The 12,240-nt window shown below is 43.0% G+C and overlaps 1 protein-coding gene across 2 annotated transcripts in view; it reads right to left on the bottom strand.

Moving 5' to 3' along the window:
- HPSE (heparanase) overlaps positions 1-11,963 on the bottom strand; it is a 48,719-nt gene extending 36,756 nt beyond the window's left edge. Inside the window, exon 1 of one of the 2 annotated variants that reach the window (XM_036027161.1) lies at positions 11,594-11,963. In XM_036027161.1, the coding sequence (XP_035883054.1) occupies positions 11,594-11,832 (239 nt within the window). In that variant the 5' untranslated portion in view covers positions 11,833-11,963. The remainder of the gene's footprint in view (positions 1-11,593) is intronic. The other variant, XM_028506252.2, reaches the window with a different exon arrangement.
- Between the last annotated feature and the right edge of the window lie 277 nt (positions 11,964-12,240).

Below are 12,240 nucleotides of genomic sequence, written 5' to 3'. Positions count from 1 at the left end.
TTTAATTTATACAAGGTGGTTTTGTGTGTGTGTTACTGTTTTTTTTTAAGAATAGGTAAAGAAACTAAGATACTTAAAGGAAATATAGCCACCATTAATTTATTCAATAAATATTCATTGCAGGTCCAATTCGTGCCAGGCATATGCTAGTTTGGGAGGTACAATGGCAAACAAGACAGAAATAGCTGCTGTTCTCATGTAATTGATAGCCTAGATATAGACAAACAAGTAAACAGGCAATGAGAACATACAGGGGATCCTAACCCAGACTTTGGGCTGGGGGTAAGGGTGGTTAGAGGTTTTCCAGGGGAACTGGCTTCACTTTTAGACATTCAAAAGGAATATATCTGATCCGGATCAGAGATAGTGAAGTGGGATTGAAGGAAGTATTTCAGGTGTCAGGGAAAGTCTGCAATAACCAGGGGCAGAAGAATATACGACACCACTGAAGAGCTGACAAGTGTGGCTGGAGCTTAGACACTGGGGCCAGGGAGTTGCTGGGAGAGGTTAACAGGCAAGGAGCGGACCCGTATCACTGCAGGCCTGTAGGCCACCATGTCTAAAAGTTCCAACTTTATGTGAGAGCAATGGGGAGCCATGGAAGGATTTAAAGCAGTGCAGTGTCTTCACCAGATTTTTGTTTTAGAAAAGAACCTGGGGCTACAGTGTAAATAGGTGGACAGAAGGACCAAGAGTATGGTCATGTTAATGTAGACAGAATGTAATGGGCTGAGGTAAGGTAATAGCAGAGGGGATGGAGAGAAGTGGGTAATTCAAGATACATATGGAGGAAGAAATATCAGATTTGGTGCTTAACTGAATATTGGAGAAGAGTCCAGGATTACCCCTGGGAAGCATCTCAGAAGAAGGTTATATCATTTATTGAGATGAAGAGTAGGTGATAGATTGAAGTTGGGGATAAAGGTGAAGGAACTTGGTTTTGCAGAATTTGAGATGCCAATAGAACACTCACTCTTTCAGCAGACTGAAACACATTTCCATCAGGCCCTTGCACATGTATGTCTGGAGTTCAGGAGACACAGAGGTGAGGTATAGAATGGAGAGTCCTCAGTCTAAGAGTCAGTGACTAATAACCCCAGCCCCCAGGTGTGGAGACATGGCCCTAAAACTGATACAAGGAACTTCCTCAGGGTCACTCCAGGCTGATCCTATTCCACAGCCTTCTGCCAGACACTGATTCTAGTCCTTGATATTTTGATTGTTTTTAATGATAGAGGAAGCTCATTTAAATCTGTGTAGCTGGTATTTGTAAGCTGGGGGGAGGCTGGGCTTTCTGGGAAGTGGAGGGAAAACTAGCACCAGGTAGAAGGCACTGTGGCATCACAAGACATATATCTGCACAGCCAGGGTCAGATGTATGAGTACCAGAGCCTAGGTCCCAGTAGTAGGGACTCTACCATCTTGAGTCACTCTCAGTTATGTTACCCCACCTTTATTTCCTTCACAGCATTCACTGCTCTCTAAAATTAGCTTCCTTATTTGTTTCCTTGTTTTACTATCTATCCAAGACCCATCCTTGATGTCAGCTGTGTGAATGCAGGGACCTTACATGTGTGGCTCATCAGAATTTCCATTGTGCCTAGAAAACCATCTAGGTAAGCACCTGGCACACAGCTTGTACTTAATTAGTATTTGTTAAATGAATGAACAATTGGGTCCAGCTTGCTGAAAGGGCAAGTGGGACCAGACAAAGGCTGTTTTCTGGACAAAATTAAAACCCAGTGCTATGGCTCCTGCCAAGTAAGAGAAATCACGTGTTTGGAAGCATTGGTATTCAGGACCTTTTCGTTTGTTTCCTTTGCAATGGAACATTTTTTTGTTTTGAGAATACAATATTGATGTCCTGTGACAAAAACCAGATTGAAACAGCTGCAAAACATGTCATAAAAACAAAATTGATCAAAGATATTTTCATCATATATAGGAAAAAGAAAGGGGAAAAAACACTGCTACAGTGGCATGGAAATAACAAAAGGATACATAAACATGGCTGCAGATATTCCATTTCTGGAGCAGTTTGTTAGAGGAAAGACGTGTCTGTGGATACATTTATATTACCTTATGTGTGAAAATAAGTTGCTTATGTCTGACACAAAAGCCAAGGTGTACTGGAGCCAGCTTGTACTGGCTTGTGCCAGCTTGTACTGGCTCGTACCAGCTTGTGGAAGCCAATTGTTAAGTTTGAGAATCAGTTGTTAAGCTGTTGACAGTTTGAGATCGGCCATGGTGGGACTATTTATAACACAGAATTTTTTTTAAAAGCCTACAGCAGTTTCCCCTCCTCCTGGAGAGCCAGTTGTTAAACATTTCCTAGCATAACACTGCATGAATAGTAACTCAAGCCACGGAAGTAACTCAAGCCATGGAAGTAACTCAAGCCATGGAAGTGGGTAAGACCACTCAAGATACTATGTGAAATGACAAGGGCAGAGGAACATCAACATTTAAGACAAGCTAGAGAAAGAGATGGAGAAGAACAATTAGAGAAGTGGGGAAACCCTCAGAAATGGATGTGACACAGGCCCAAAGGAGTGAAAAAGTGTTTCAATTATCAACCTTGCTAAATCCTCCCAACAGTTTGCCAGGGCTGCAGTAACAATGTACCACAAACTGGGTATTGTAAACGAGGGGTATTTATTGTCTTATAGTTCTAGAGGTTAGAAATCTGAAATTAAGGTGTTGGCAAGGCCATGATCCCTCTGAAGTTACTGGGGAAGTACCTGTGCCAGACCTCTCTCCTTGTTTCTGGTAGCCTCTTGTACTAGCATAAATCTAATCTTCACATGACATTCTTCCTGTGTGCATGTCTCCAAATTTCCCCTTTTTATAAGGATATCAGTCATATTGGACTACATCCTGCTCCATTTCAGTATGACCAGTTCTCAACTAATTGTGTTTGCTGTGATATTACTTCCAAATCAGGTCACATACTGAAGTACAAAGAGTTAGGACTTCAACATGGGAGGGCCCCCAAAAATTCAACCCATGACAGAGACCAAAAAAGATAAGGATCGAAGTTGTTCATTGGATTTTGCAATAAAAGAAGGTCATTGATGATGTTGGAGAGATTGATATTGTAATGTACTGATGGGCACATCCTGAGGGAGGAACAGGAAAGAATGGGCAGTAAGGAACGCTGCAAAGGGGAGGAGAGATTGAGGGCAGTTACTGCAGAGGTGCATGTGCAGAGAGGAGTCTGAGATGAGGAAAGCCTTGAGAGTGTTGCTGAGAGGGAGGATCCAATAAAAACAAATAGGTTAAAGATCCAGGGAAAAGAAGAGATTACTGATAGAGCCAAGTCCTTGGGGAGGCAGGTGGGGACAGGATCTGGAGCAGAGCTATAAGAACTGGTCTAAGAAGAGACAAGGGAAGAAAGCTGGACATAGCCATGGTATGCTGGTAGGTTTGATGGTAGGAAGAAAAGGAAGTTCTTATTTACTGACCTCATTTTCTTTGAGAAAAAGAAATATGGTCATAGGCTAAGAGTTAGGAAATGGAGGTATGCTCAGAATTTTGAAGGAAGTGGAGAGTGAGAAAATCAGGGAAATGAAGAGTTAAGAAGTAGCACTAAGGGCTAAGTAAGTCTGGAGGCCACAGCTTTACAGTATAACATCAATCCTTGTGGCTGGCAGAGTCCCCTCCACCCCCCAGAACTCTGTAGCTCAGCTATAGAGGGTGGCCAATGAGGCTGGTAATTACATTATGGTGGCTTATTAATATGCATTACAATTCATGATTAGTTAACATTTTCCATTTCTAGACTTTAGATTCCAATAGGTTCCAAAGAAAGAAAATATAGATTCCAAAGAAAAAAAATATAGTTAGAGTAAGCTAGGTTTGGGGTTTTGGCAGGAACAATGGGGCTGGGGTTTGTGGATGTTACCACACTAGCTATTCATGTGATAAATCAGGAAGCCAAAGTCAGATATAGAAGAAGCAGAGACAGGAGGAGGCTGCTCAGAGAAGGTACTTAAAAAAAAATAGCTGTGGTCAGATCCACAGAGTGAAAGAGCTAAGAGAGTGAGGAGCAGAATCCAAGCATGGGAGGTTTTAAGATTTTAGATGTTGAAAGTGATGAAGAGTGAAGGCATGGCCATGGCATTAGGTAGTTGAAGCGGAGTGAAGCAGTGTGTGCTAGTAAGCTGGCTCCTTGAAAAAAAGTGTCTTATTTTTTAGTGTTTGCCCATCTCCATAATGTAAATATTTCCATTAGGGCTGATTTCAAGCTGTCAGTGTTGATGTCACTGGTGGAGTTGAAAAGAGATGCACACTTTTATAAACTGGTAAAAGCTGGTCCCAGTACAGCACTGAATGAAGGTTATTTTAGCCCTGGCCAGGTAGCTCAGTTGGTTAGAGCATTGACCTGATAGACCAAGGTTGTGGGCTCTGCCAAACATGCAGACAGTGAACCTCATAGTACAGTCATGACAGTCATCTTTAGCATGCACCAAGTTAGTGTAGACTGAGTATTTTGTATGTCTCCAGTCAGGGCACATACAAGAATCAACCAGTGAATGCATAATAGAGTGGAACAAAGAAAATTGATGTTTTTTTTCCTCTCTCTCTTAAAGAAAATGTGGGTGTGAAGAAATAGAGGGCATCTGAAGTCATCCAGGATGATGATGGGGTGTGGGAGAGGAGAGGAAGCTGAGATCAGTGGCCCATCTTCCATCAATAAAAAGTGAGTTGAGAGCAGAGCAGAGCAGTGCATGGTGACAAAAAGGAGAGGATGTGAGCCAAACATGCAGACAGTGAACCTCATAGTACAGTCATGACAATCATCTTTAGCATGCACCAAGTTAGTGTAGACTGAGTATTTTGGGCACTTGACATAAATTATTTCATTTAATCCCAAAACAACCCAATGAGGTAATTTCCTTATTATCTGCATTTTATAGACAGGGAACCTGAACAAAAGGAGACTAAGTAATTTGCCCAAGATACCAACACAATAGGGACTTAAACCACAGCAGCCTGGAATTCAAACTGGTGGGTACTGCCCTGCCCACTGTGGCTCAGTTGGTTGCAGCATTGTCTTGTAGACTGAAAATTATGGATTCAATTCCTGGTCAAGGCACATGCCTAAGTCATGGTTTTGGTCCCAGGTTGGGGCACATATGAAAAGCAATGGATCAATGTTTCTTTCACTTTGATGTTTTTTTTTTTCTCTCTCTCCCTTCCTCTTTCTCTGGAATTTAAAAACAAACCAATAAAACTAGTGGCAGCTGACTAGAAGCTGCACTGGGCAATGGGAAAAGGGCTGTGGTATGGGAGATTGCCCAGCTTCTACACCAAAGGGCTACTTCAGAGAAGGAATCACATCTACGTCTCTACTGGGTCTTCAAAGAAGAGTCCAGCTCTGCTAGGGCAAGGAGGTAGCTGGACTATCTGTGAGGAGGATAGAACAACATGGTTGATATGCAAAGGACTCCAGGGAACTCAGAGGAAGGTGTATGAGGGAAGAGAGGAATGAGCACTCAGTCAGAGGCAGAAAATGTACGTCTGACATTTTCTGACATTCTTAGAAGTCAGAAAATGTGAGTCTATGTATGTCTATAGACTTTGATTGTTTTAGGTTCTCTGTCTTTCTTGTTGTTTTTTTTTTTCCTGTCAGCAACAGGTACACAGAGGGCCTATGGCCCTTTCCAACATCAGTTATCAAACCTTGTGACTTCCAGCCAAGATGTACACATAGGTAGATATGCTTTGCTTCCTCACACAACCAAAAGAAGGACAACAACCAATTTAAAACAAAAAAGAAACCAAAACTGCCAGAAAATCAAACTGTGTAGAAGCCTGACAACCAAGGAGTTAAAGAAGAAACATTCATCTAGACTGGTAGGAGGTGTGGGGATGGGCAGCTGGGGTAGAAAGGATGCATGGCAAGGCAGTGGCTGGTGGACTGGGCAAGTAAGGCAGTGCAGTGGTACCTGGAGGACTGAGTGGTCCCACATTTGCATGCACATAAACGGGGAGGAACAACTGGACAATGAGACAGACTGCACAACCCAAGGTTCCAACATGGGGAAATAAAGCCTAGAAACCTCTGACTATAAAAACCTGTGGGGGTTGTGGTGGGTGGGAGAAACTCCCAGTCTTACAGAAGAGTCTGTTGGAGGTACCCATGGGGTCCTACAATATACACAAACCCAACCACCTGGAATTAGCACCAGGAGGGTCCAATTTGTTTGTGGGTATCAGGGAAAATGACTGGAATTGGGATGAAGGATGAGGAAGCAGCATTGCTCCTGTCTGATCCCTTCCCCCACAAATTGCATCACAACGCAGTGACGTGGGTTGCCCTGCCCTGGTGAATACCTAAAGCTCTGCCCCTTACTATGTAACAGGTGTGCTGAGATAAAGAAATATGGCCCCAAAGAAAGAACAGATAAAAACTCCAGAAAAAGAACTAAGTGATAAGGAGATAGCCAACCTATCAGATACAGAGTTCAAAACACTGGTGATCAGGATGCTCACAGAAATTATTGAGTATGGCCCCCCAAAAAAGGAAGAAATGAAGTCTATATAAAGTGAAAAAAAACCCCCCAAATATACAGGCAACTAACAGGGAAGCCAAGGAAACCAGGACTCAAATCAATGATTTGGAACAAAAGGCAGAAGTAAATATTCAACTGGAACAGAATGAAGAAACAAGAATTCAAAAAAATGAGAAAAGGCTTAGGAACTTCTGGAACAACTTGAAACATTTCAACATCCAAATCATAGGAGTGCCAGTAGGAGAAGAGGAAGAGCAAGAAACTGAAAACTTATGGGAAAAAATAATGAAGGAAAACTTCCCCAAGCTGGCAAAGGAAATAGACATGCAAGTCCAGGAAACTCAAAGAATCCCAAAAAAGTTGGACACAAGGAGGAACACACCAAGACACATCATTACCCAAGATTAAAGATAAAGAGAGAAGCAGCAAGAAGAAAGGAGAGAGTTGCCTACAAAGCAGTGCCCATAAGACTATCAGCTGATTTCTTACAGGCAACCTTCTTAAAGGAAACCTTACAGGCAAGAAGAGGCTGGGGAGAAGTATTCAAAATCATGAAAGGCAAGGACTTATATCTAAGATTACTCTATTCAGCAAAGCTATCATTTAGAATGGAAGGGCAGATAAAGAGCTTTCCAGATAAGGTCAAATTAAAGGAGTTTGTCATCACCAAGCCATTATTATACAAAAGGTTAAAGGGACTTGCCTAAGAAAAAGATCAAAACTACAAACAGTAAAATGACAACAAACAACTATCAACAACTGAACCTATAAAAAAACAAAGGGAAAGACAAAACAAACTACACAAACAACCAGAACAAGAACAGAATCACAGAAATGGAGATCACTTGGAGGGTTATGAGCACAGAGGGGGAAGTGAGGAGAACAGGGGATAAGGTACAGGGAATAAGAAACATAATTGGTAGGTAAAAAATATACAGGGAGGTTAGGCATAGTACAGGGAATGATCTCATCATTAACAAGAACCTAATCAGCAAAACGAACAAGCAAGCAAAGTATAGCCAAAGACATTGAAATTGAGAACAGGCTGACACTGTTCAGAAGGGAGAGGGGAGGGGGTAATGGTGAAAAGGGTGAAGGTTTACAGGAACAATTATAAAGGACATATGAACAACAACAAGGCGGGAGTAGAAATGGGGGAGGGAGGGAGGGAGCGCTGGGGTGGTGGAGAGGGTGCAGGGAAAATGTAGAAAATTGTACTTGAACAACAATAAAAAAATATGTTCATACACTAAAAAAAAAAATAGTATAGGGAATGGAGAAGCCAAAGAACTTATATGTATGATCTATGGACATGAACTAAAGGAGAGAATTTTTGGAGGGATGGGGTGTGCAGGGTGGAGGAGGATAAACGGGAGGAAATAAATGGGACAACTGTAATAGCATAATCAATAAAATATACTTTAAATAACTTTTGATAATTTACACAATGGAATTCTAAGCAGCAGAAAGAAAGAAGGAGCTCCTACCCTTTGCAACAGCATGGATGGAACTGGAAAGCATTATGCTGAGTGAAATAAGCCAGGTGGTGAAAGACAAATACCATATGATCTTACCTTTAACAGGAACCTAATCAACAAAACAAACAAACAAGCAAAATATAACCAAAGACATTGAAACAGAGAACAGGCTGACAGTGTTCAGAGGGAAGAGGGGAGGGAATTTCAGGGGAATTTTAAGGGAAAAATGGAAGGGTTTACAGGAACAAGTATAAAGGACACATGGACAAAAACTAGGGGCGGGGGGTGGAAATGGAAGGGAGGTGGGGAGCACTGAGTGGGTGGCCTGGGATGGGAGTAAAAAACAGACAACTGTACTTAAACAACAATTAAAATAAAAAATGTTATAAAAACAATAAAAAAGTTATTATTAATAAATATTTATCAGATTGGCAAAAAGTGATGAACTTTGCCAAACTTAAGCAAATCCTTATGAAAAGCAAGCACAACTGTTATTGCTGTCATTGTTTAGCACCACAGTGCTCCTCTGTAGTACCAGAATCTCTGTCACTGACTCAGTGCTGTTTTTACCTGGTACTAGTGAATCATGCTTGACTGAAATGGGGACTGCACTGTCTAATGTCGTAACCACTAGCCATTGGTGGCTGTGAGTGCTTGAGTGTAGCTAGTCTGAATTTGAGATGTGCCGTGAGTATAAAATATACACCAAATTTTGAAGATTTGGTTTGAAAAAGAATGTGAAATATCTTATTAATATTTTTATATTAATTGCATGTTGAAATACTATTTTATTTAAATAAAATATATTATTAAAACTAATTTCACCTGCTTTTTTTTTACCTCTTTTTAACATGGCTACTAGAAAATTTAAAGTTACACATGTAGCTCACAGATGAGGCTCACATTCTATGCCTATTGAGCAGTGCTGGTTTCAGCTCTCCCATCTTTAAGGGCCAGGGCCTCTTGAGAGCTCTGCATAGAGTCAGGCTTAGGAAGTTTTTGATTGGTTTGTTGATTAGTTACCTCTGGGAAAAAGGCAAATTGAAAAGATGGTCCTTTAAAATTCTATATTGTTCTATCATTGGCATTTACATTCTGTGTACTCTATGTTTTCTAATTGCAAATGTGAAAGAAAAAAATCTGCCATCATGGGAAACAGAACCATGCCAGAGGCCTATTTTCTGTTAGGCCTCCTTGGAAGTACCTCAGAGGTTTAGACCCTGATTCTTCTATTGTCAGGTCAGTGCTTCTTTTCACTGTATCAACCATCTCAATTTGTTTCCAACAATCTTTTTTTTAAGTCCATATCTTACTCTATTGCCTTAAACAAATATTTTTAAGCTTAGTGTTGTATTCTGAGATGGCCAGGACATTCTGGGCACTGTGCTAACCATCATGGGGGACTGGATCTTCAGATCCTGCTTTGGAAGCAGGTTTTAGATGAGAAGGAGAGGGTGCTCCTATCTCTCTGAGCTGCAGTCTTTTAGGCCTCACCTGGGAGTAGTATGGGAGTGACTGCAGATGCTTCTGGAGAGCAGGCATTGAAGATAGCCTCTGCTATGGAAGGAATGTAGAGTGGCCAGAAGCCAGCCCTGGAGAGAAGCCCATATAAAGAGGAATACAATGTGTTCAACAAACCAAAAAATAGTTCTATCTTTTGCATGCTAGGCCTTTTTGGTTTTCATTATCCTCTAGCCTTTAACAAAAAGGTGGAAGTCAGAGAGGAAGAAAGAGTGCTACGGGATTTTAAGAGATAGGTTTAAGAGGAGGAGAAGGTATCATCCTCACTAAATTTGGCAGCCTGGAAGTTCTGAGTGTGTAGGGGGCTGAGGGTCCTAGGAAATTGGTTAGCTTAACTGCAGGGTGATTTGGACCCCAAAAGTCATACTATAGGTTTTTTCATTTTGGACCTGTTTCTCCAGGAAGGTATCCCCAAATGCCCTTCCTTGAGGGAGGGGTTGGGCAGAGGCTGCAACAGCAGTAGCAGAATAGAAACTATTCTAACTGAGACTAACTGAGTTCTAACATTTCAGTAAGTGGTCATAGTCCCTTGGTTTTCACTCAAGTACCTCACACCCTATCTCCCCTTATCATCTCTCCCTGCCCCTCCAGAGCTAAGCTTGGGGTCCTCAGATATGTAGCCCTATACTTCAGAGTTTCTCCAGGGTAATCTAGAGTCTCCCAACAAGCTACTGCCTGTATCACATTCCTATCCCTAGGAAAAAGGGCAAAAAATGGAGACTCCTCCTCAAGAAATTATCCCCCTCCTGCCACAGGTGGAAAGATGGAGGTTAACTATGATCAAAAGATACAACAAGAACTGGTGAGTGGTTATCAAATACTTGCCATTTTCCTAGAAGAAGTTAGCTTAAACTGTGAACATTCTGTGTCAAACACTCTGCTAAGTACTTATTTGTTATGTCATCAAATCCTCATTACAATCCTGTGAGAAAATTTTATTCTACAGGTGAAGAAATTGAGGCTGGAGTTGCCAAGCAACCAGTAAAAACTAAGCCAACCAGCTTTGGCAGAGCTGGGAATGAAGCCAAGGTAGTCTGACCATCAACCTATTAGCCAGTGGGCTACCTGCTTTTATTTGCAGAATAAATGACTGAAATTAGTAATGGCAGCTGACAGTGTGGGCACAGGAAGGACAGCATGTAGGTGTTTGGCAATGGCAAGATACCCAGCTGTCTGGCTTGGTTGAGGTGTGGCTTTCTCTGGAGGCTCTCATGACTTAGGTGAGTGGCCTAGGTGACCTGGGAATGTCCCTGTAGCTCTTTGTTTTGGGATGGGCTTGTACCCCTGGGGCAGAGGCCAGTGAACCTGCACTGGCCAGTGAATCAGGTTTGGTCTTTCTCCTGTGAGAAAAGAATTATAGCTGATAAAGCAGTGTCACATTTTGTAGCCTCACCTTGGAGACATCTTTTTATTAAGGCTCTGTAAGGTGCTGAAATAGTCTCCCAGGTCTCATTTATTTATATTTAGATTTTTAAAAAAGTATAATATGGGAAATCTGTACCTTGTGCTTAATTTAGCTGTGAACCTAAAATTGCTCTTTAAAAGTTTATTTAAAATATACATAATATATTTTGTGTATAATTTTAAAAGATACATATGGAGTAGGTAAGCTTATTGTCCTTTGAGATTTTTTCCAACTGACTTTTCAAAAAAAATTTTTTTTAACCCTTCTTAACAGAGTTAAGCGACTGAAGCCTAAACGGTCCACAATCTTATTTGTCCCACACGGTGCTGCTAGCAAATTCAAGCGCTCACAGCCCTTCCGGTACACTTGCCCGGGTCCCTCTTCCGGGCGCATTGCTGGGCAATTGGGAAGTTTCTTTCCTAAATTTCCCCTTAATACCTGCCCCTTGGTTGGCGCTCACTGAATGAATGAATGAAGTCGGGAGGAACGAGCGGTACGGAGGGTGTGACAGAGACAGAGGCAGAGAGAGATGGCGGAGGGAGGGACAGAGAATTTCCGTGTGGCAAGAGACAAAGGAGAGGAGAGGAGGCGAGTGACTGTACAGGAGGTCAGGGATGTCAGGAAGCCAGGAGAGGGCACAAGGGCACAGGGACCCGCAGGCCTGCGCTTACCCCAGGAAGGTGAGGAACCGCGGGTCCGTGGCCAGGTTGGCGTCGATGGTGAACGACAGGAAGGCGGGGCTCACCAGGTGCACCGGCTGCTCAGTGGAAAAGTCCAGCTCCACAACGTTCTCGGTTCGCGCGGGCGCAGCTAGGACGCCGGGGGAGGAGGCACCGAGCGGCCTCAGGAGCCGCAGCAGCAGCGGCAACAGAAACGGCTTCGGCAGCCCCAACTTCAAGTGCAGCAGCATCTCGGGCTCACCTGGCTGTCCCACCAGCAAGCGACGCTGCAAGACTGGAGACCTGGCGTACTTCCTCCAGCCACGCCTCAGCGTTCTTTTCTCTTTTCCTCCACCAGCTCACTCCGCCTCACCCCACCCACTGCACCCAGCAACCCTCCTGCTCCTGCCCGAATCCCTCCCACTGCTCCATCTCTCACTCGCACTGCCACTGCCTTGCACGCGTTCCTTCCCCTCAGTGGCGGTCACGTCCACCTTCAAAATAACCCACACCCATTTGGCACGGCCACCATCCAAACACCCAGGAGGCCTGGGGAGGGAGCAGCCTGGGAGGAGCGCTGGGCATCCGGAGCCAGCTTCCGTGTGAGCTCTGCTGGGAACACCAGTGTTTCCCTCTTCCACGACTTATCCAGGTGGCTC

Source organism: Phyllostomus discolor, chromosome 1 (genome assembly GCF_004126475.2).
Source record: "Phyllostomus discolor isolate MPI-MPIP mPhyDis1 chromosome 1, mPhyDis1.pri.v3, whole genome shotgun sequence".
NCBI lineage: Eukaryota > Metazoa > Chordata > Mammalia > Chiroptera > Phyllostomidae > Phyllostomus > Phyllostomus discolor.
The sequence above is the reverse complement of the archived record's forward strand: the minus strand, read 5'-3'. Positions and strand labels throughout refer to the sequence as shown.